Source organism: Takifugu rubripes, chromosome 4, assembly GCF_901000725.2.
Source record: "Takifugu rubripes chromosome 4, fTakRub1.2, whole genome shotgun sequence".
Classification (NCBI taxonomy): Eukaryota; Metazoa; Chordata; class Actinopteri; order Tetraodontiformes; family Tetraodontidae; genus Takifugu; species Takifugu rubripes.
Genome location: NC_042288.1, coordinates 3518154 through 3538955, shown reverse-complemented (window position 1 = coordinate 3538955; position 20802 = coordinate 3518154). Strand labels below are relative to the sequence as shown.

General features: G+C 41.9%; 1 protein-coding gene across 1 annotated transcript in view; it reads left to right on the top strand.

Annotated features, from left to right (window-relative positions):
- The window catches only part of cdh23 (cadherin-related 23), a 172913-nt gene that overhangs the window by 26582 nt on the left and 125529 nt on the right, over nt 1-20802 (top strand). The window contains 3 exon segments of the mRNA XM_029834775.1: nt 13785-13927; nt 14181-14228; nt 14618-14710. Coding sequence (XP_029690635.1) covers nt 13785-13927; nt 14181-14228; nt 14618-14710 — 284 coding nt within the window.

Sequence of the window (20802 nt, the reverse complement as noted above, 5' to 3'; positions counted from 1 at the left end):
CAATAACAAAACACCACTTGGGTTCAGATCAGGGAGGCCGTTCTTCCCAATCACACCTCTCCAGGTCACACTGTCATTGCCAACGTGAGCATTGAAGTCACCCAGGAGGACAAGGGAGCCCCCAGAAGGAGCACTCTCCAGCACTCCCTCTAAGGACTCCAAAAAGGGTAGATATGCTGAACTGCTGTTTGGACCATAGGCACAGACAACAGTCAGGATCCGTCCCCCCACCCGAAGGCGAAGGGAGGCTACCCTCTCATCCACCAGTGTAAACTCCAATATACAGGCACTGAGCTGGGGAGCAACGAGAATTGCCACCCCTGCCTGTCGCCTCTCACCATTGGCAACTGGTAGAGAGAGTGGTAGATAGTCCAACCCCTCTCGAGAAAACTGGTTCCAAAGCCCTTGCTGTGCATCGAGGTGAGGCCAACTATATCTAGTCGGAACTTCTCAACATCGCGCACCAACTCAGGCTCCTTTCCCACCAGAGAGGTGACATTCAATGTCCCTAGAGCCAGTTTATGCAGCCGGGGATCAGACCACCAAGGTCCCTGCCTCCGGCTGCTACCCAAAACACAATGCACCCGACCCCCTTGGCCCCTCCTGCAGGTGGTGAGCCCACGGGAAGGGGGTCCCATGTTGCCTCTTCGGGCTGTGCCCATGGGCAGAGGTCCGGCCACCAGGCACTTGCCAACGTGTCCCACCCCCAGGCCTGGCTCCAGGAGGGGGCCCCGGTGACCCGCATCCGGGCAAGGGAAACCTGGTACCAGTGTTGTTTTTCATCATTAGGAGGTCTGGGCAACACTTTGTCTGATCCCTCACCTAGGACCTGTTTGCCATGGGTGACCCTACCAGGGGCATATAGCCCCAGACAACGGAGCTCCTAGGATCATTGGGACACGCAAACCCCTCCACCAGGAGGGGGATCTTTTTTTCAGTTTCAGTTTTTTTCATCTTCAAAACTTTCTTCAGTTTCTTTTTCAGGTTCACATTTGTGGCCCTGAGTGGAGGGCGAGGTCACACATTTTGGCCCCACATTGATGAATGACAGCATAGAAATAAAGGCAAAGTCCCTCTCTTATTATTGCTGCCATCAGGACTTGTAGCCCTTATGGCAGTTTAAACTCAAGGCAAACTGTCAGATTGAGACCGGCAGCAAAAAATCACAAAAACACAAGTAGCAAAGCTGCAGCACAGGTACAACTGTCATAATATTTGGTCACATTTTGGCAGAATATACAGTTTAATGCCCAAAGTGTTGCCTTTCCTGTGCTACATCAGGAATCACTTTTAGTTGATCTTTCAAATTATTCTTTTAGAAAAATGACCCTTAGTATAAAAAGGGCATGACTGGTTGCTGTGTTGCCTTCACAGTGGCATGAGGACTTCAAGAACCCCAATACCGGCGGTTAGGTTGCATTGATTTAACATGTCATTGAGCCATAAACTGCAGAACTGTACAGAAAATACATTTTGAATCTGATAATCCAAAAATTGTAACAAGTTTAGATTTCAATTAAACACCTCGGCTACACACTTACACGAGAGGAGGCTAGAAAAAAGAGCTGAGAACATCACATCAATAGTAATATAATCAATCAATTTTATTTATATAGCGTCTTTTACAATCAAAATTGTTTCAAGGTGCTTTCCAGAATCCCAGGGCCTAACCCCAGACAAGCAACAGTGGCAAGGAAAAATTCCCCTTAAACAGGAAGAAACCTTGAGCAGGACCAGGCTCATGTAGGGGGACCTTCCTGCTGATGGCCGGCTGGGTAGAGAGAGAGGAGAAGGGGGGAGGACAGGTAGAGGATAGAATAGGTAGGAGAGGAGAGGAGAGGAGAGGAGAGGAGAGGAGAGGAGAGGAGAGGAGAGGAGAGGAGAGGAGAGGAGAGGAGAGGGGAAAATCTGATATGAGTTTTCTTTGTTCTTTTAAATCTTCAGAGTATAAATAGATAGATTTGTCTGTTGGACAAAAGCTGCAGCATCTGCTTCCTCAAAACTGGCCGTCACGTGTCAAATCAAAAGTGGCAAGTTCCAGCCGCTCTGCATTTAATTTTTTCTCTGCTTACCTATAAAAGCCTGAATGGTATGGAAGCATGACAAAGAGTGATGCATTTTCATAAGAATGGAAATGATTGTCCCATTTTGCTCCGCTTCTCATTTTCTTCATGGTGAGCTTGGTTTGTGAAAACATTTTATGAGACAGATACTGAGAGCAGTATCAATATCCTGACTGATATTGATACAGCACCACCTCATTGCATATTGATTTGAGGCTAAATTTTATTCTTTTATAGTCTTACACTTATTTTGCCAGAAGATTTGAGGGAGTCAAAATATTTCTGCCACACATAAGGAAGGGGATGTAGTCTGAGGCCCAATGGAGGTTTAATATAAATGCACTGATATTCAAACCCTTAGTCGATGTATGTTTGGTTACAATCAAACTAAGTGAGCCTGTGTTTTGTTATTTGGTTTCTGAGTATATTCCTCTATGTTTCATGTCATTTTGTTAGTGGGAAATAAGTCTTCTCCCAAGTGATAGTTTTCTTTTACACTGAATGAGATTGTCCTCTAGGATTTATTATATTTCGTGTCATCATTTAACCTTTAGAGCACAATGCTCCCACCAGTGTGATTCCCGGTGTTAGTGGTCCGTTTGTGGCAATGCAAAGCACAGTGTTCACACAACTTAAATTTAGTCCTAGTAGACCAAAGAACTTTCTTCATGTTGACCTTTGAGTCTCCCTCATGTGTGTTTGTGAACTCTAGTGAAGGGTCAGCCTTATGCCTTAGAAGTAGTAGTGTTGTAGTGAGAGAGAGGTTGATGTTTTGACCCGTAGATCTTACAGTCTTTGTGTTCTCTAGCAAAATACTGAACCTCAAACTGTTCCCATAGCTGTGTCATGAACGTTATCTTATTTATTTATAACCTTTATTTAATATAACTTTTATGCAATGTAATCCAAAGTGTTTTGAGTGGTCAAACATGAATATAAAGACAGAGTATAAACTTTGTTTTTTCATTTGCTCTTTCTATAAAGATGTGATTGAAGGAGAACCATGACAGTAGTTTCTGCCTCCCATTTCAGCTGCTAAATCTTGAATGATTAACAGCAGTTGTAGCTCCCTTGTTCCCTCTTCCATAGATTTGTTTGGACACATTTAAAAAAAAAAATCAGTCTAAAATTTAGATAGACCATCGCAATACCAAAGAAGGGAAATGTGGAGCGCCATTTTTGGACTGTTCGTGGAAAGTATGACACCGAATACCTGCCAAAAAGTGAGCTGAGAAAGAGAAACGGGAAAATCCCAGATGTTTTTCACAATGGCAAATAATTTACATAGTTAATTATGTTGTATTATACAACATATTTGGTTATGCAACGTACATCAACATAAATTGTAAGAATTCTCAATAGTTTTCTAAATAAATATAATGGGTTGATCATTTTGACTTGGTCATTTCATAAGTAGCTCACATGCTGAAAAAGTGTGAACACCCCTGATCAAAATAATAAAATCCTTTACAAAAGTAATAAAAACATTAAGTTTTTTTTTAGGATCTGAGGTCAATTAAAATTCCAAATGGATTTTAGTAAACCATGGAAGGAGGGGGAATGATGGGAACTCCTGGGGGAATTGCCAGACCCTGAGATAGTTTAATGCCATGCATTTTAAAACTGAAGAAACAAAAGAATCTATCCCTGATTTTTGCCCAATATAATGCTTAAATATATTTAATATTTTAGCTTCCAAAAGCTTTGTGGACACTTAATGTGTTCAAAATGAGGACACATTTGTGAAAAGACAATATTATATTGAATATCTTACCTATTTTTTCTTTTATTTATTTTCAAAAGATACTGCTGACTCTCTGAGCTTTCACTTTGCTGGTATAAATATATGTGTCAAAAAAAGAAGCCCTATATTATACACACCATTATAGTTTGGGCTGGAGGTCGATTGGGAGTTGCCATCTCCATTTTTGACCCTGAATTCTGCCATTTCTTGACACCTCCATCTATTGCGTGCTGATAGAAACAATACCAGTCTTTTATTTCAAGAGCACAGCAGCCAAGCAATAAACATGTATACAGTAGAAAAAAGCTGAAAGGGCAGCAGCTTTAGGCTTTTGGCTCGGTACGTTTATACTGTGGGTGACTGTTTGTATTTGACTTCTCAGAAAAGGTGGCATGTTCAATTTTCTGCTCATGATGTAGCTTGCGCTCACTTAATTTGTCACCCTGGAGAGGTCAGCGGGGCATCCACAGGGCCGAGACAGTGCAGTGAGTACAAAAAAGGGATTCCAGTGAAAGGTCAAGAATAGCATCAGAATGGACCATTGATGCAGATCAAAAAAGCAAAATTAAAAAAAAAATCAATCACTGCCAGGAATGTAGGGAGGACTGCATTGAATGTGCATTTGTGTGGTTTGAAGTTTCTGGGAGAACAGTGGACAAGAGAGGCTTAACTGTCACCTCAGAAGCTTCTGCAGCAGGCCTGTCCACTCCCATCAGCACCGCGTCCTTCTGTCCGGCCTCCACAGCCGGACAGTGCATGACAAGATGATGACAAAAGAGAGAGTGGGAGAGTGGCACAATTGTGATGGGATGGAGAACAGTCTGAGCAAAGAGCTTTCACAGCGTAATTGGAGCTGCGTGTGAATGTGTAGTGACAGCTCTGCATCTCCTCACCTAAGCGAAGGATGACGATCCGCTAATGTCCTTCACTGTCATCCGGCTTTCTGGGTGCGATTGGTTAGTCACAGCCCTGTCACTCAACATTTCCATCGTTTCACTATTGGGGTGTATTAGAAAGCTCCTAGACATTCATTTGTATGCCTCTTCTCCCTCGATGCTCTTTTGACTAAAGAAAGTATTTTTAGATGCATATCATAATGTTTAGCAGACATCTGAAGATGTAATCACGTTTGCAATAGAACTGTGAGACAGGGGAAGGAATGTCTGTTTTAGCTGACGTTTGTTAAACCAGAGCAGTTTGGTTTAGCCATGCGAAGCTTTAGGAAATATCAGACACGACATTGGCATTTGATGTCAGGGTTTCTGGGTTGTGTCGGTCATTGTCCTGCAGGGGGTGGTGTGGGGCACAATTGGTGGCAGCTGGCACTGCTGGCAGGCGCACCTGTAGGCAATTTACATCGTGCTGCCTATTTAAGCAGGTTGCGCCTGCCTGTCAGTGCCAGGGTGTCTGTTTGTCTTGTCAGCGTGTCTGTTGGTCTCGAGGCTGTCTGTTCGTCTTCCTCGTCGTGTGCTGGTGTTCTGTGTTTCCTGGGGGGCCGCTCCAACTTCGTGTCTCCCTGAGGGGCTGCCCTCGTGTTCCTCGTGTGCTCTGTGTTCTTTGTTCTTTGTGTTCTTTGTGTGTCCACCCTGTAAATAAAGCTTGTTTGACTATTTTACCACTGTGTCCTGGCCTGCGTTCGGGTCCTGATCAACCCCCCCGTGGCATTTGATGAGTTTAGAGTTGACAGACCAGAGCCCAAATTAAGAAACTGGAAAACCCTATATGCAGGGTTCTTTGTGGCTTAAAATGAGCTGGTGGTGGTACCTGATCATGAGCTCACAGGCGTGCATGTACCGTGCCCTCAACCTGCTCAACCAAGTGTTTTATTAGCAGGCTATTTTAGTTGTTACATGAATTTCTAAAAAAGATTATTTTGAAACATATTTACTTTAATATTAAATGACACATTGGGACACAACACCTGCATCTATTTGTGGAGGGGTGTTTTCATCTCAAAATGAATGAATAAAGTTGAAAAATAAATCAACTTCGCATTATTTTGGTGTCGGCCTGAAAAGGAACATCTCAATCAGATCTTGAGTGCAAAAAATAGCCTTTTATTTGCTGGTCAAATTCAACCAAATTATTGCACAGTAACATTATCTTTGGTGTGTCTGTAACGTTTTGCTCTCTGACTCTCAAATGGTTATTAAAAACACAAGATAATAGTTAACATGTACTAGGATGCATAATAACTTTGTTCTTGAATAAAAAAATCAAATAATTAATAATTATGTGTACAAGTATCATAGCTACTAATAGCTACATAACTCGATACGATACTATACTTTACTTTTAAATACATTCAGTACTGGAAGTATGATATGATGGGACTATCAAAATATGCTGCCTACAAAATATTGATTAAAACATACAAGACCATGCAAAATTATCTTTAATAGATGTAGACACAACAATAGGTAAAAGTAGAGGCAACCAAATTTGACAAAGCGGCAGAAATCGACAGGATCGACTTAATGTCTGCCTGACTGTCCTTGGTTTGATCTTGCCACAAAACTTAACTTTGTTAACCAATACTTCTATGAATATCTGTAGCATGTAACATTAGCTTTTTCAATGGAATTGGATGTGTTTTGTAAACCCCCTTTTGTCGCCATCCGTATTTTTACCAATTAAACCTCCTCTTCTTCATCTGGATTTAGAGGCAGATTATGTGACACTATATGCACAATTAAACATGCTTTTGACAGGCGGGCTAATTTCGACCTAGTGTCACTACTGGTGGCTGTGCGCAACTTGCAATATGACTAAAATTAAAGGTCAACAGGTCAAACACATGATGCAATTTCCACCTGAAAAAACTAAGCCCATGAGCCGGCGGCGGTAGGGAATTCCACCAAAAAAGAAACCGCTGCATTTATGTTTTTCCTTGTATCCGATGTTCTAATGTTCATAGTAGGTGAGATTTGTCTGTCTATGCCTGCCTCCACGATCTGTTCTTCATTGAAAAACTGAGTGTAAACGTGCAGCCGGTAAGGTCTGGATGCTAGGGATTTGTCTCAGGAATTGCTAAAGGAAAGACAGAGGGTGTTCTCTCATCCGCGGCAGATTTTCTCATAAATGTATTGGATTAATACAGCCTCCCAAGGACTCTTATGGTGCATGTTGTTGAAACACACAAGACACTTAAAGAGACTACTAGTGTTATTTGTCCATAGCTGTCCAATGAATCGCTGTTATTGATGTCACAAATGCACATAAAATGCACATATGGATAATGAAGAAATTGATAAGTTGATGCATTAGAATTAAAATAATTTACTGACTGTCTCATTTCATTAGGTAATATCCTTTGTAATGGAGTAGCCTTTTCCAATTATTTGAAATGTAAATTATTGTGATCATGAGATGTTTGAAGCATTGAAGCCTTTTCCCTGCATAGTTTTATTGCTAGCTGTCTAATTGATATCCCTTAGGAAAAGACTTTACTGTTGCTTTCCATGGTGCTCTTCAGCCTACAGGGACATAAACTATCTATATGCATCCACTTTTCCACTGTAAAAATTACACCCTCAACACATTTGCCTTTCTTTTTATGGAAATATAGGTCCAAGAACTCTCTGTGGCTACTGCATAATTGTCATTCCAGGTAGATCTACTTATGCAGTTTTCCCATCGACTGACCCCCCCCCCCCCCCCCCCCCCCCTTCCCCAAGGATCTTGATTTTTTGAAAATCAACACAACTCACCCCACTATTGGCAGAAAAAGCAGTGACAGGTTTATTTCGAGTAAGTTCCGTCTTGTTTGTGTCGGGGAAAAGGCTTTAATTCATAGTATGCTTGATTGGAGCTGTGGGGTGTCGACTATCAGTGGACGAGCCTGAAACAATAATGTAATGTCACGATACAATCATCAGCCTCTCTCTCACACGCTCGCACACATATACACATGCACGGTTTTTAACAGTTACCAGAAGTTCATTTTGTGCATTTAAACTGAAGTGTCTGTGCTTTAGCTTGCATTATTTCCTACCAGTTTGTTGGGATTCAAGAACAATACTGCCACAGTCATGTTCTGTGATGTCGCTGAGCAGGAAACAGACCTATTTTAGGAAAATGCTACGTGGTTAATTACTACAGTCACTCCTGAATGTTCTCAGAACTCATGGAGCTAAGATAAAATTGACACGGTTTTGTTTTTAAATATGATCACCACCCATCTTGGTGACTGATGTGGCACCAGATGTGCAGACAGTTTAATCATGACATATTTTGGGTCTGGGGTTGTACCCACACCCCCACCTGGAATGAGCTCCTGCCCACTGCTTCCCTGGAGGATGAGCACTACAACTGTATGTCTACTCTTTTGGTGATAATGGAGTAAAGACCTCAGCCCCCATTTTTGAGGCTGTACAGTGTTAAAGGCTGTAGTTAGCATTTAATAGCTGTTGGTTTAATTTTTAACTTGACAATATATCAGTATTGGGTCCCTCTCCCACCATCCCCTGTCCAACATTAGTGATAAGAGATCTGTTAAATTTATTACAGGTAAGCATCACAGGAAACATGAAACAATATGATAAAATTAGTGTCCAACTATAAATCCATATAGTTTCTATTCAACATTTCAACTGTCCAATATGTGGCAAAAGTTGCACTTTAATGTAGGCAAACAAAAAGACAGGTGCTGAGTTGTTCTTGGTTGGATGAAGACAATGTTTGTCTGCATGAATTTTGGATGGAGTTGAGTGACGCGAGTCAACAGCCTTTCGCCTGATGATGCTGATGCGTTTGAAGACTCTCTTTGTCAGTGGATGGACAGGGAGGTAACATGAGTGGCATTGCAGTAACTCATCAGCCACATGCCTGTGTGACTCCAGGCCTGAGGTCTGCTCTTTCTGCCTTGAGACAGATCATCAAGTATTTATATGGAGGAGGTTAGGATCATTCCCTATGCCTTCTCCAGTCAGTCATCCCTCTATTTTGCTTCCATCTTTTTTGTTTGCTGCTGACTTAGTTCGCAGCTCACAGAATATTGCCCATATACCCATTAAGCCTCTGTACACCACAAAATTCAAAGCAATAATTCACAACATGCCTGAAATTGGAGTCCAGGCACTGTCTGACCTAGAGGCGGTGGTCCAATGAACAAGAGGTTCTGAGATGTCACCAATATAATAAACAGGGCTTTTGCCTTTACCCCCATATCTTTCACGTGCTATAGACCTCGGGTCCTGTCTAACACACGCAACTCCTATTGATCCATTTGGGATTGATGCTCTCCAATGGCTGATTTAAGGACCCATCCCTAAAAGGTTTGGCTCGGTGAGTTCCTCTCAGGCTCAGCTTCATGCTTCTCCGGCCTTTGTCATTTTCTATGTTTAATGGCAGGGATTCTGAATTATTCACATCAAGCAACAAGACTCAAAACCAAACTCTTATTTGGTTATCTTCCAGAGACCAACCAATCTTACATCCCCTGCTTTGCATGTTTTAATCATTAATATCTCTTTTCTCAACTCAAGGGCTTGGCTCACCTATTCTACTCTAATTTTTATGGTCTGCTGTAAATGTTTTTGTCCTTTGCAATGCAGCAAATTAAATTCTGTAAGAATGAACTGGATATTTATGTAGACACAGAACTTATAAGGTATACGGCATAGCTTCCTGGGAACATTTGTTACATTACAAAGGCTTCCATGTTATGTTATCGAAAAGTTAAGACATGTAAACCTGAATCTCCCTCTGCCGCACATGTATTTGGACCTGACAACAATGTTCCCACAAATCTTCCACTCGCTAAATCGGTTATTTGTGCCTATAAATAAGTGTAGCAAATTGTTAAGAAAGAGAAATTTGATTTTTTTTTAAAAACAATCAATCAATCAATCAATCAATCAGTCAATCAATCTTTATTTATATAACGTCTTTTACGATCGAAATTGTTTCAAGGCACTTTCCAGAATCCCAGGGCCTAACCCCAGACAAGCAACAGTGGCAAGGAAAAACTCCCCTTTAACAGGAAGAAACCTTGAGCAGGACCAGGCTCATGTAGGAGGACCCTCCTGCTGATGGCCGGCTGGGTAGAGAGAGAGGAGAGGGAGAGGAGAGAAGAGGAGAGGAGAGGGAGATGGAGAAGGAGAGGAGAGGAGAGGAGAGGAGAGGAGAGGAGAGGAGAGGAGAGGAGAGGAGAGGAGAGGAGAGGAGAGGAGAGTACGGGCACAGAGCATAAAAACACATACAAAAATACACTATTTATACAGTGGGTCAGCGGGGCCGGAGGTCATCATGCAGCTCCGAAGGCGGCGATACCTGTAAATGAGGGGGGGATGAGAAGCAGAAAGACTACAGAATTCGTAACAATAAGCTTTTTCAAAGAGGTAGGTTTTAAGCCTAATCTTAAAAGTAGCGATAGAGTCAGCCTCCCGTACCTGGACAGGGAGCTGGTTCCATAGCAGGGGGGGCTGGTAGCTAAATGCATTCTACTCCTAGAAACTCTGGGAACCACAAGTAGACCAGCATTCTGAGAGTGGAGCGGTCTATTGGGCTGGTAAGGTATCACTAGCTCCTCCAGGTAGGATGGAGCTAGGCCTCTGAGGATCTTGTAAGTCAAAAGAAGGGTTTTAAAAATTATTCTAAATTTAACGGGCAGCCAATGAAGAGATGCCATTACAGGAGTTATGTGATCTCTTTTGTCAATACCTGTCAGAACTCTGGCTGCAGCATTTTGGATCAGCTGGAGGCTTCTTAAAGAGTTGTTTGGACACCCTGATAATAAAGAATTACAATAGTCCAGCCTAGAAGTAACAAATGCATGGGCTAACTTTTCAGCATCATGCCGCGTCAGTGGCTTCCTGATCTTTGTGATGTTTCTCAAGTGAAAAAAGGCACTTTTAGAGAGAGACTAGATGTTAATGAGATACCATCTAGAGTGATCATGTGATCTAATCTATCCCTGAGAGGTTCAGGACCAAACACCATGACCTCAGTTTTTTCTGAGTTAAGGAGGAGGAAATTTGAAGACATCCAGGACTTTATGTCTTTAAGACAGGTCTGAAGCTAACTTAACTTCTCTGTCTCCTCTGGTTTCATGGATAAATAAAGCTGAGTGTCATCAGCATAACAATGAAAATGTATCCCATGCTGCGGAATAATATTCCCTAAGGGAAGCATGTACAAGGTGAAGAGGATCGGTCCAAGTACAGAACCTTGAGGAACTCCATAGCTAACCCTACTGTATGAAGAGGGAACACCATGGACATGAGCAAACTGGTATCTATCAGATAAATATGATCTAAACCAGTCTAGTGCTGTCCCTTTAATCCCAATCACATGTTCCAGTCTCTGTAACAGGATGCTGTGATCAACTGTATCAAAAGCAGCACTGAGGTCCGGCAGAACCAGCAGAGAGACCAGTCCTTGATCTGAAGCTATAAGATGATCATTAGTAACTTTAAGAAGTGCTGTTTCTGTGCTGTGAAACGAACAAACAAACAAAAAACCCTACAGCATGCTGTAATTGGTATCCAGAACTTATCAGCCACATCACCTTTAACCTTCATCCTAACCTACACTTACATCAGACCATAACTAAATTATCTGTCACCCTAACTCTTACCTAAGCCTCAGCTCAAGTCCACCCTTACCTCAGAGTTAGTGTGAAAAGGGTCCAAAATAAATTAAAGACACATGTTGCGAGATCATTTTCACTGACATGTACCATTATCACCATACCTGTACCCTTACAATAAAGCAAAGCTAATATTAACGTTTTTAACACCTTCCCCCTCTTCTCTAGCCCATCGGTCATGTCATGAAAGCAATGTTGCATTTAGAAATGCCGGGGGGGGGGGGGGGGGGGGGGGGGGGGCAGTGTCAATGTGCACTCTATCATTTATAAAAGTAATACTGGCATCACTTGCTGCTAAATAGCATCATTTGTCAGGAAAAGGACTTGGTGCCACACTGATAAGCACCAGAGTTATACCTACACACACAAGCGCACACACACTGATACACAAATGTAAAAACACACATCTGAGTTTAATTTGAGACTGCACCATGGTGTACTTTGGCTTTACAAATTCCCCAAAAAGCAGATGATGATTATTTATATGAATATTAGTATTAAAATTAACAATAATAATGATATTGATGATAATAATACGACTGTATGACCTTGATTATTTGGACGTATACACTGTATCCTCTGCCAGAGTAAATGTCAAAGTACTTGTATGTAAACTGATCGTATATCACAGTCTGTGTTTCCACCATGTTCATCATTGTTCCTTCAAAGTTTGACAGTCACATGCATGCACGAGTGAGTAAAGTAAAATGAAGTGCAAGTGAGGATGATAACACCAACCTTCAGCTGAAGATGAAAGTGTAACAGCAGCATGCTGGCTCATCAGAATATAAAGATTGGCTCTGTTCTCATATCCCATCATCATAAATGACACCTTACCGATCCAAGCTTCTCCCTTTTTATTGACCAAGACTGTAGATTTTAGTCTTATGCCAATTATAAAATAAATATATTTTTTTTAAGCTGAAATCACATGTTTTACTGCGATAAAAAATGCTGGGCTGAACTGAACAATTGCTTGTTTTAATTTTGATTAGCAGTACCAAAATCTGTGCTTCGATGGACAGTTCATTTTAAAACTGTAAACCCTGGCTTATGTCCCTACCATGGTTAGGGTTTTGATACACTTTCAATATGTAAACAGTGTGATTTAATAGTAAAGCACTAAATTGTAGGCCTACAATTTGCAGAAAAGAATGGAAATACCATTAAAGAGCATAAGCATTGGAAATAACAACCTAAACACAAACCGTAATGTGGATGTCATGTCAGTTAGCCTGTTGCTGTTTGGTTTGTTGGAGTTTCAGGAACACCGCAGATTCTTCAATTTGTCTTATATATAACTGTGATTATTCTACATAGGACGCCAAAAGGTATTTGTGCTAGAAATGATGGTGGGTTGTTCAGAGAAACATGAAAATTATTCATTACATTTTAGGAAAAAGACAAATTTCATTATACTATTTAGTTTGCCTTGTCGGTGTTGTTCATATCAAATCTAAATAAATGAAGTGAGTGAGAGCCCATTTAGTGAAATTACAGTGCATGATACAGATAATTGCTGTAACTCTGAGAGAGGAATCTGACGCATGCTTCATAGGTTGTGCTCTTTCCCCCAGAGTTCATAAAGACTGTGGCTCTTACACCGAGCCTTTGTCTCGAATGATCCTTCATTTGTTCTACTTCACTCAATTATGTCTGCCCACATGAAACAGACCATTCCTGCACAGTTGAGTGGGCTGGAAGGAGCATTAAAAAAGGAACGTGATATTATTGATGACTTTGAAGTAAAATGCTTAATTTGCACCGTCTTCAACCAAATTATTACTCATTGAAAGCAGCTGAATTTGCATAAATCTCATTAGACGCAATGAGTGGGGTTCATAAATCGTTATATTAATTAGTTATTTTTGCCTTCCTTTCAAAGGAAAATGGAGCATATTAATAAAGGGAGAGGGTTGTGTGCCTGAGAAGCCTAATTGGTCATTGTGTTAAGCACTTTGGTGCACATGTGACAGGTTTGATTTAGATTTGCCTCACCTCTATTGTCTGGCTTTGAGTTTGAGTGTGTGTGTGTGATCTGTGTATTCACTGCCTGGTGTGTGTGTGTATATATAGTGTTGCCTCGGTCACCATGCATCGTCTTTATGAAAACAGGCCCATGCACCAAGAATAGGGATTTTGTTTTGTTATATTATGACCAAAAGATAAACATGTTATCCTCTGAATGTCTGTGCAGGTGCGGCATCATACTCATTGCCTCCATATTTACTGTTCAGGAATGATTCAAAAGTCGCTGCTCAGTGTTCAGAACCTAATTTTATCTGAACTGAAAAATGTATCAACTGTTTAGATATAATACAAGGTTGAGTGCGTAGTCCTCCTATTGGACACTGTGATCTCTGACCCGTGACTCTCTGTCCGCAAGGTTCATCGGTGGCTCAGCTGAAGGCTACAGATCCAGAGGGAGAACCCCTTATTTACGGGGTTTCTGGAGAAGAGGCAATGAAGTACTTCTCAGTCAACAAAGACACTGGTGTTGTCTGGCTTCGACAGCAGCTCGACCGCGAGGTATGAGGCAAACACAAACTCTGCTTACACATGCAAATTACAAAAGCAAATTTACTGCAAAAAAAAAGAAACAGCATTTGGGGGCCATTTTGAAAATGACAGATGTAATGTAAATCATCACATGATGAAAGGGCAGTGAATGTACGGTCTTCTGAAGGAGATGAAAAGGACTTCTGAGTGGCATTTTAATGTCCGCTTTCTCTTCTCTGCATAGCCATGCCAACTTTATGCTGATGTTTTCTTTCCCCAACAGACGAAGTCAGAGATGCAGGTTGAGTTCTACGTGAGTGACATACAGGAGGTAAGAAATAGATTTGTTCTGTGATCCCACTTGTGACACTTTCCATCACATTGTGCCACCTGCAAACAGCCTGACCGCATGCGGCACGGAGACCTCTTCTCTGGTTCTGTCTTCCTTTCAGCCTTCCACTATCATCCTCACCCTCATTTCTTCTTTCTCATATGTAATCATTCTGACACCTGTCTCACTCAGTACAGTTTAGTTGCTGAAAGATACTGACGTTCAACCTACTCTGCCCCGCGGATGATCTATCACACTAGTCCTCTTTTCTTCCCGTCTCAGTCTTAGCTGGCTGTGGCCAATGCACATTTCCACTGACGCTGCTTCTCTGACATCTAATGTGTGGAGGTGGTTTCAGAAGAGTGTTACAAAGGTGTTTCCCCCCTCAGGTGGTGAAAGACACAGTGAACATCCAGATTGGAGACGTAAATGATAATGCACCAATCTTCCATGGGCAGCCATACACCGTTCATATCCCAGAGGTAAGGCTGATGGGAAGTCTTTTAGCTTATATGCAAAGGTGAATTGAATATTTGAATCCAAATATACTCCTACATACTACATATACATGTTCCGGATCACCAATCCCAAGTATATGTTGTATAAAAGTTGCAGAAATTGGAAGAAATGTATCAATCAGCAGATTTTGCATTCAGACACTCATTCATCTACATTACTCTGGATTTTTTTTATTTCTGTCTGACCTGGGCTTCATCTCTATATATATTTTTTATTGTTAATGATGCTTTTATAAATGCTACTAATTAAAGCAGAAAACCAACAGACACTTTTGTATCAACCGTCCAGCCATCAAATCAAATCAATCTTTATTTATATAACAGAAAGAAACCTTGAGCAGGACCAGGCTCATGTAGGAGGACCCTCCTGCTGATGGCCGGCTGGGTAAAGAGAGAGGAGAAGGGAGAGGACAGGTAGAGGATAGAATGGAGAGGAGAGGAGAGGAGAGGAGTAGAGGAGAGGAGAAGTAGAGTGAAGGGGAGGTAGAGGAGAGGAGAGGAGAGGAGAGGAGAGGAGAGGAGAGGAGAGGAGAGGAGAGGAGAGGCACAGAGCACAGAAACACACACAAAAATACGATATACCATGAACACGTGTCTATATTTCCAAATAAAATATAAAATAAAATAGGAATAAATTAAGAAATGTTACCTGCATTTTAAAGCATTAGAAGAAGAGAAGCTTTCAAAGAACAATATTTAGTCTTTCACACAACCCTATTGTAGGGTTTCAAAGAGTTTCTAATTTTTGCGACAGTCATCGGTGGCAACTCATCTCTTTGCATTTTTTTTTTTTAGCCATTACTGTCATGAAAATATTTTTTAGCTGGTGCTGGTTCTGAGGGTATGTACAAACAGAGACCTCAATCTCTTCTCCTGTCTGTATTATGAATCTACTCTCTCTCTTCTTCTATCCATCTTTCTTTGTCTCGCCCTTTCACTCATCTAATCCTTGATAGGAGTAATTGCCAGAGTGAAATGGACTTCAAACAGAGGCTGAAATACACACACACACACACACACACACACACACACACACACACACACACACACACACACACACACACACACACACACACACACACACACACACACACACACACACACACCTTCCTGTGTTGATATTGAGCATATACCTCTTTCTGAGTCGTCACCAAATCTTCAAAGCCACAGGCTTTTTCCTAACCCAATCCATAAAGTCAGGCAAATAAATGGGAGAAAGAAAGAGTGTTTAGACGAGGCTGTTTAGTCCACCTACCAAAGGAGGTTCTCTGAGGCCAGTACTGCTGCTGAGTCCATATATTTACCAAGCTCACTATGGCCTCCAGAAAAAGCCATTAAGAAGAGCTACATTTAACCCCGAATTGTATTGTTGCCTCACATCATTCATTCTGTGAATTACTGCTAATAACAGCGCTGTCTTCCTCGTTCTCAATGAATTGAAGATGATTTATAAGTAAATGACAGTAATTGATCCAGTTCATTAAAACACACTGCATTAAAACTCACTGGCTTCTCTTTACAATGAAATATGTAGATATTAGATACCATTGCTCTGTTTTTTTGCCTCAAAGAGTGCAAAATAATGTACTTTCGATAACTGACTGTAACCGACATCTGATTAATCACTTAAATGTGTTGATATTAAGCGTGTATAATTGGAATTCTTCAATGTATTCGCTACATTATGCTGGTGCTTTTGAGCAAAATTGAGGAGACATGTTTCAGTAGTGATGGCGTAATACTGAATAGCTGTGCCGCAGCGCGATGCAGAGCACTGAAGTACTGTGAGTGGCCACAATGAGCAGTGCGGGATAGACGGCGAGAGGGAGCGTGTGCATAAATGTCTTTTAATTTGTAGAGTCATAAAGAGGGTGAAGGGGAGCAGGTGGGCTGCAAGCGCTCCCTCTGTCAGTGCTAATGAGCTGACCAAATTTACAGCTTAAACACACTTACGAGCACGCATGCACACACACGCGCACAGACTGGATATAAGTGTCGGCAATTCTCAGTAGAAATAAGGTTTTGATAGAGCAGCAGATGGACCAAATCCCGAATCCATTATTGGACGAGATGACGTGAGGACAACATACTGAAAAGTGTATTTCACATCCCACAAGCGCAACAGGTAGTCCTCAAAGTGTGCAGCAGTACCTGCCCCGCCACACACGTACACACAGACAGTTGCTTGACCCTCCCCCTCCCCCACTGAGAGCCAGTCTCTCTGTCAGTTCCACTGTGATAATATCAAATGCCAGCACTAACAACTTCTCGAAGTGTGCCCAGTATGTGGCTTCTCCTGTGGTTCCATAGGCTGCTGCTACAGAACACAAACACTTTTATCTTGTTCTTTTAGCTACTGCTACTTTTTCTTCCTGCCACTCGCTGGTCTCAGCTTCAGTTTTTCATCATGCCATTATTTGCACGTAGCTTTTCATTCCTCATTTAATTATTCCCGGTTAGATATTTTCTGACCCAGCAGGGTTTTACTCAAAGTATATCATTCTATCTTGTTTGGTTGAAACCTTGCAGTTATAGAATTCCTGAATTTAAATTCCATTTTTGGCCTATAGTGGCATTCGTCCGTATCTACAGTAGATGCTCAGCGTAGAAAAATCTTTGCCTTCGATAACGCTGTAATGATGCAAACAAGATTGTATGGCTCACAGCAGATGGGTGCAACAGTGCGGCACATAGATGGATTAAATGTATTGGGAAACAGGCAGACAAGCAAGAGGCTTCAAGTGATAGATATCAAAACTTAATCTGTTTACTGTCTCGCAGGTATGTCAAGCAGTTGAGCAAATCCCTCCTCAGCTTCTATTTTCTATCCACCATATCTCAATGTCCCTCTCTAACCTGTGGTAAAGTGTGATGAACTACAGCTCACACCTGGCTTTCAAAAGTGGAAAGTCAGACTTGCACAGGAGGAAAAGCCCTACTTTAGGCAGCTCATTTAATCAGAAAGAAAAGAGCTGCATATGAACTGGTGTTCTGATTTCATCTCTCAGAAATATGTCTGCTAAAAGCACCCCGATAAATGCAGGCAGTATATCAAACATATTAAAGTTGCCATTGTGTTAACAAACTAGCCTGACTGCAGATTTGTTTAAAGGCTATGCTCAACCTTTGCTACGCACGCAGCTTGTTGGGAGTTCTTGCCATTTTCCACATGTGGTTTGTAGGCTCTCCTCTTCTTTAGAAGTGGGTGACAGAGTTGGTGGGTGCTGCTGCAAAAAGTTCTGAGGAAATTGCATCCTTGTAACCTAGAAGGTTACCAACACAAATGCAGGAATCCAACCACTGTTGTTAGAGCCAAAGTGTTGATTTTTGTGGCATTGGCCCTTAAGCCAGAAGGTTAATCAGAGTTTGGGAAGCAGATTTACTTGTAGTCACTTGTGCCCGAACCCACTGTGATTAAAGTCAAGTAGAAGCAGCACAATAAAAGTCAGTGTCCACTTATCCTCTGACTTCTGGCTTCCACTTTTTCTATAAACTGAAGAGTACAACAGCAAGACAGCACTTCCTGTATGAGATCAACATACAAACATTCCCAGCCTGGATATCATTGTCAGGCTGCGTTTCAGAGCAGCGATTACTCCTGTGAAAGAGCTGTACTTGATGTAGGCTTTGACAGCATAACTGAAACACCTGTTATTTGATGTCAGGAAAATGCACGGGAGATAAATATTTTAGATCATTTCTGTTTTGATTTGATTCACTTGTGGAAGCCGAGATTCAACTGCTTCCTGCCCTATACATTCACATGATCAATGATATTTTAGCTCTGAACCTGCATACATGGCATAACTTGTTTTTTTTTAATGTTATTGAGGAATGCATTTACTTTGAAGCGACGACAATAACTAAAGATACAATCAGCTTGCATACAAAATGTAGCATGACAGTAAATGCACCGCGCCTCTCAAGGAGCGTTTAATCATTTCACCATGACGACAGTTTCTTCACTCTTGGTCTCTCCTGTAGTGTAATTGAAGCTCCTGGTTACTGAGCTAAGTGTTAGCTGGCTGACAGGCACCAGCCTCAAAGAAAAGTCTGACACTAAAACCCTGAGCTCTTTTGGGATTTAGGTGGGGGAAACTGAAAGTTAATAAAATGGGAAGGTTGTATGGGATGCAGTCAATATTTCCTATTCACCCCATGCTCCTTTATCCTACACATTCTCACTTTGACACACTTCTGTGCGAAACTGAGGTCTTATAATGCTGCTGCTTCAGCCTGTGTCAAATGTGCTAAATAATCAGATGAATACAGTTATAAAGAAAGGGAAAAGTGAGTCTGAAGAACTGTGTGTTGTTTTCAGCTAGGGTTGTGTTTAAATGTGACATCGCATATCTAATTTGTCCTATTGTTTCACTAATTGTGTCAGGACTGGAAAAAGGCATATTCACTTCTGTTACATTTGATTAAAATACTAAAACAAAAACATGAACACATGCTGCATATGAAACATGAAATCTAAAGTAAATGTCCCATTATTTATTCACATCTTAAAGGGAGTTACATTAAGGGGCAATGCCCAAGGTAGTTTTCTCTGTCAACTGGACTGGGTTTCTTCTCTTGAAGACGTTTCGCCTTCTATCCAGAAGGCTTCTTCAGTTCTGAGCAATGAGCAAAAGGTTTTTCACCTCTAGGTTCACTGTAGACCAAAACACACTGTCATGAGCTACAGCTCTACCTCAGCTCTCCACCACCCCACCTAGTCTGCAAATGAAGATCTGCAAAGTGGCAACACAACTTTACCATTTTGTGAAGCACGATGAGTCCTCAGTGAGTAACATACTGTATATCATTATTTCTTTAGAGGTCATGTTGGATCACCTGTTGCCTTCAGGTGAAAGATTTGTTCTGCTTGCCCCCATTTTGCTTTGAAAATACTTCCGAGTGTAGCCTTTTAAAGGGAGGGAGGACCTGTGACTCAAGGGTCATGCGAATATACAAAGAGCTTGAGATCAACACACAGATGGTGTACAACTCCAGATGAAATGACACATTTCGATTTTCAAAGTTCCTCCTGCCTAAAAATTAGGGAGAAGCTGAGTCAGTCGAGAGGAACTCGGATTAGAGCCTCTGCTCCTTTGTGTTGAGGAGTCAGCTAAAGGGGGCTGCGGCCCCCTGGACATCTCCCCCTGGGAGGAGGACCTGAGGTAGGACAGGCTAAATAGACTGTCTCTTGGCTGACCTGGGTCTACCTAGGAGTGATTGTTTGCATCTGACCTCAACTGATTTCACAGATATAGACTAGTTGTGACATGTGGTATTGGGACCCAAAAGCAGCACTCTGGAAAGCTGGGACCGTTGGTAATCAAATCAATATAGCGTCTTATACACTCAAAATTGTTTCAAGGCGCTTTCCAGAATCCCAGGGCCTAACCCCAGACAAGCAACAGTGGCAAGGAAAAACTCCCCTTTAACAGGAAGAAACCTTGAGCAGGACCAGGCTCATGTAGGAGGACCCTCCTGCTGATGGCCGGCTGGGTAAAGAGGAGAGGAAGAGGGAGAAGGAGAGGCACAGAGCCACACACAAAAATACACTATACAACGGGTCAGCGGGGCCAGAGGTCATCATGCAGCTCCGAAGGCGGCGATACCTGTAAATGAATGGGGGGGGGGGGGGGGGGGGGGGGGGGGGGGAAGCAGTAAAACTACACAGGAATCAGCATAACTAGTCTGCTTGATGAGGAGGAAAGGAGAGGAAACCATGACCCAGTGGGGTAACAGAGGCCTGTCCGGTGATCATGTTTCCAGACCCCGGCAGCCTTGGCCTATAACAGCATAGCTAAGATGTGACCTAACGATTAGATGACCCCCTAAGTATGATAATTTGTCTATGATAGTAACTGGAACTACAGAATTAGCAATAATAAGCTTTTTCAAAGAGGTAGGTTTTAAGCCTAATCTTAAAAGTAGCGATGGAGTCAGCCTCCCGTACCTGGACAGGGAGCTGGTTCCATAGCAGGGATGCCTGGTAGCTAAATGCTCAGCCCCCCATTCTAGTCCTAGAAACTCTGGGAACCACAAGTAGACCAGCATTCTGA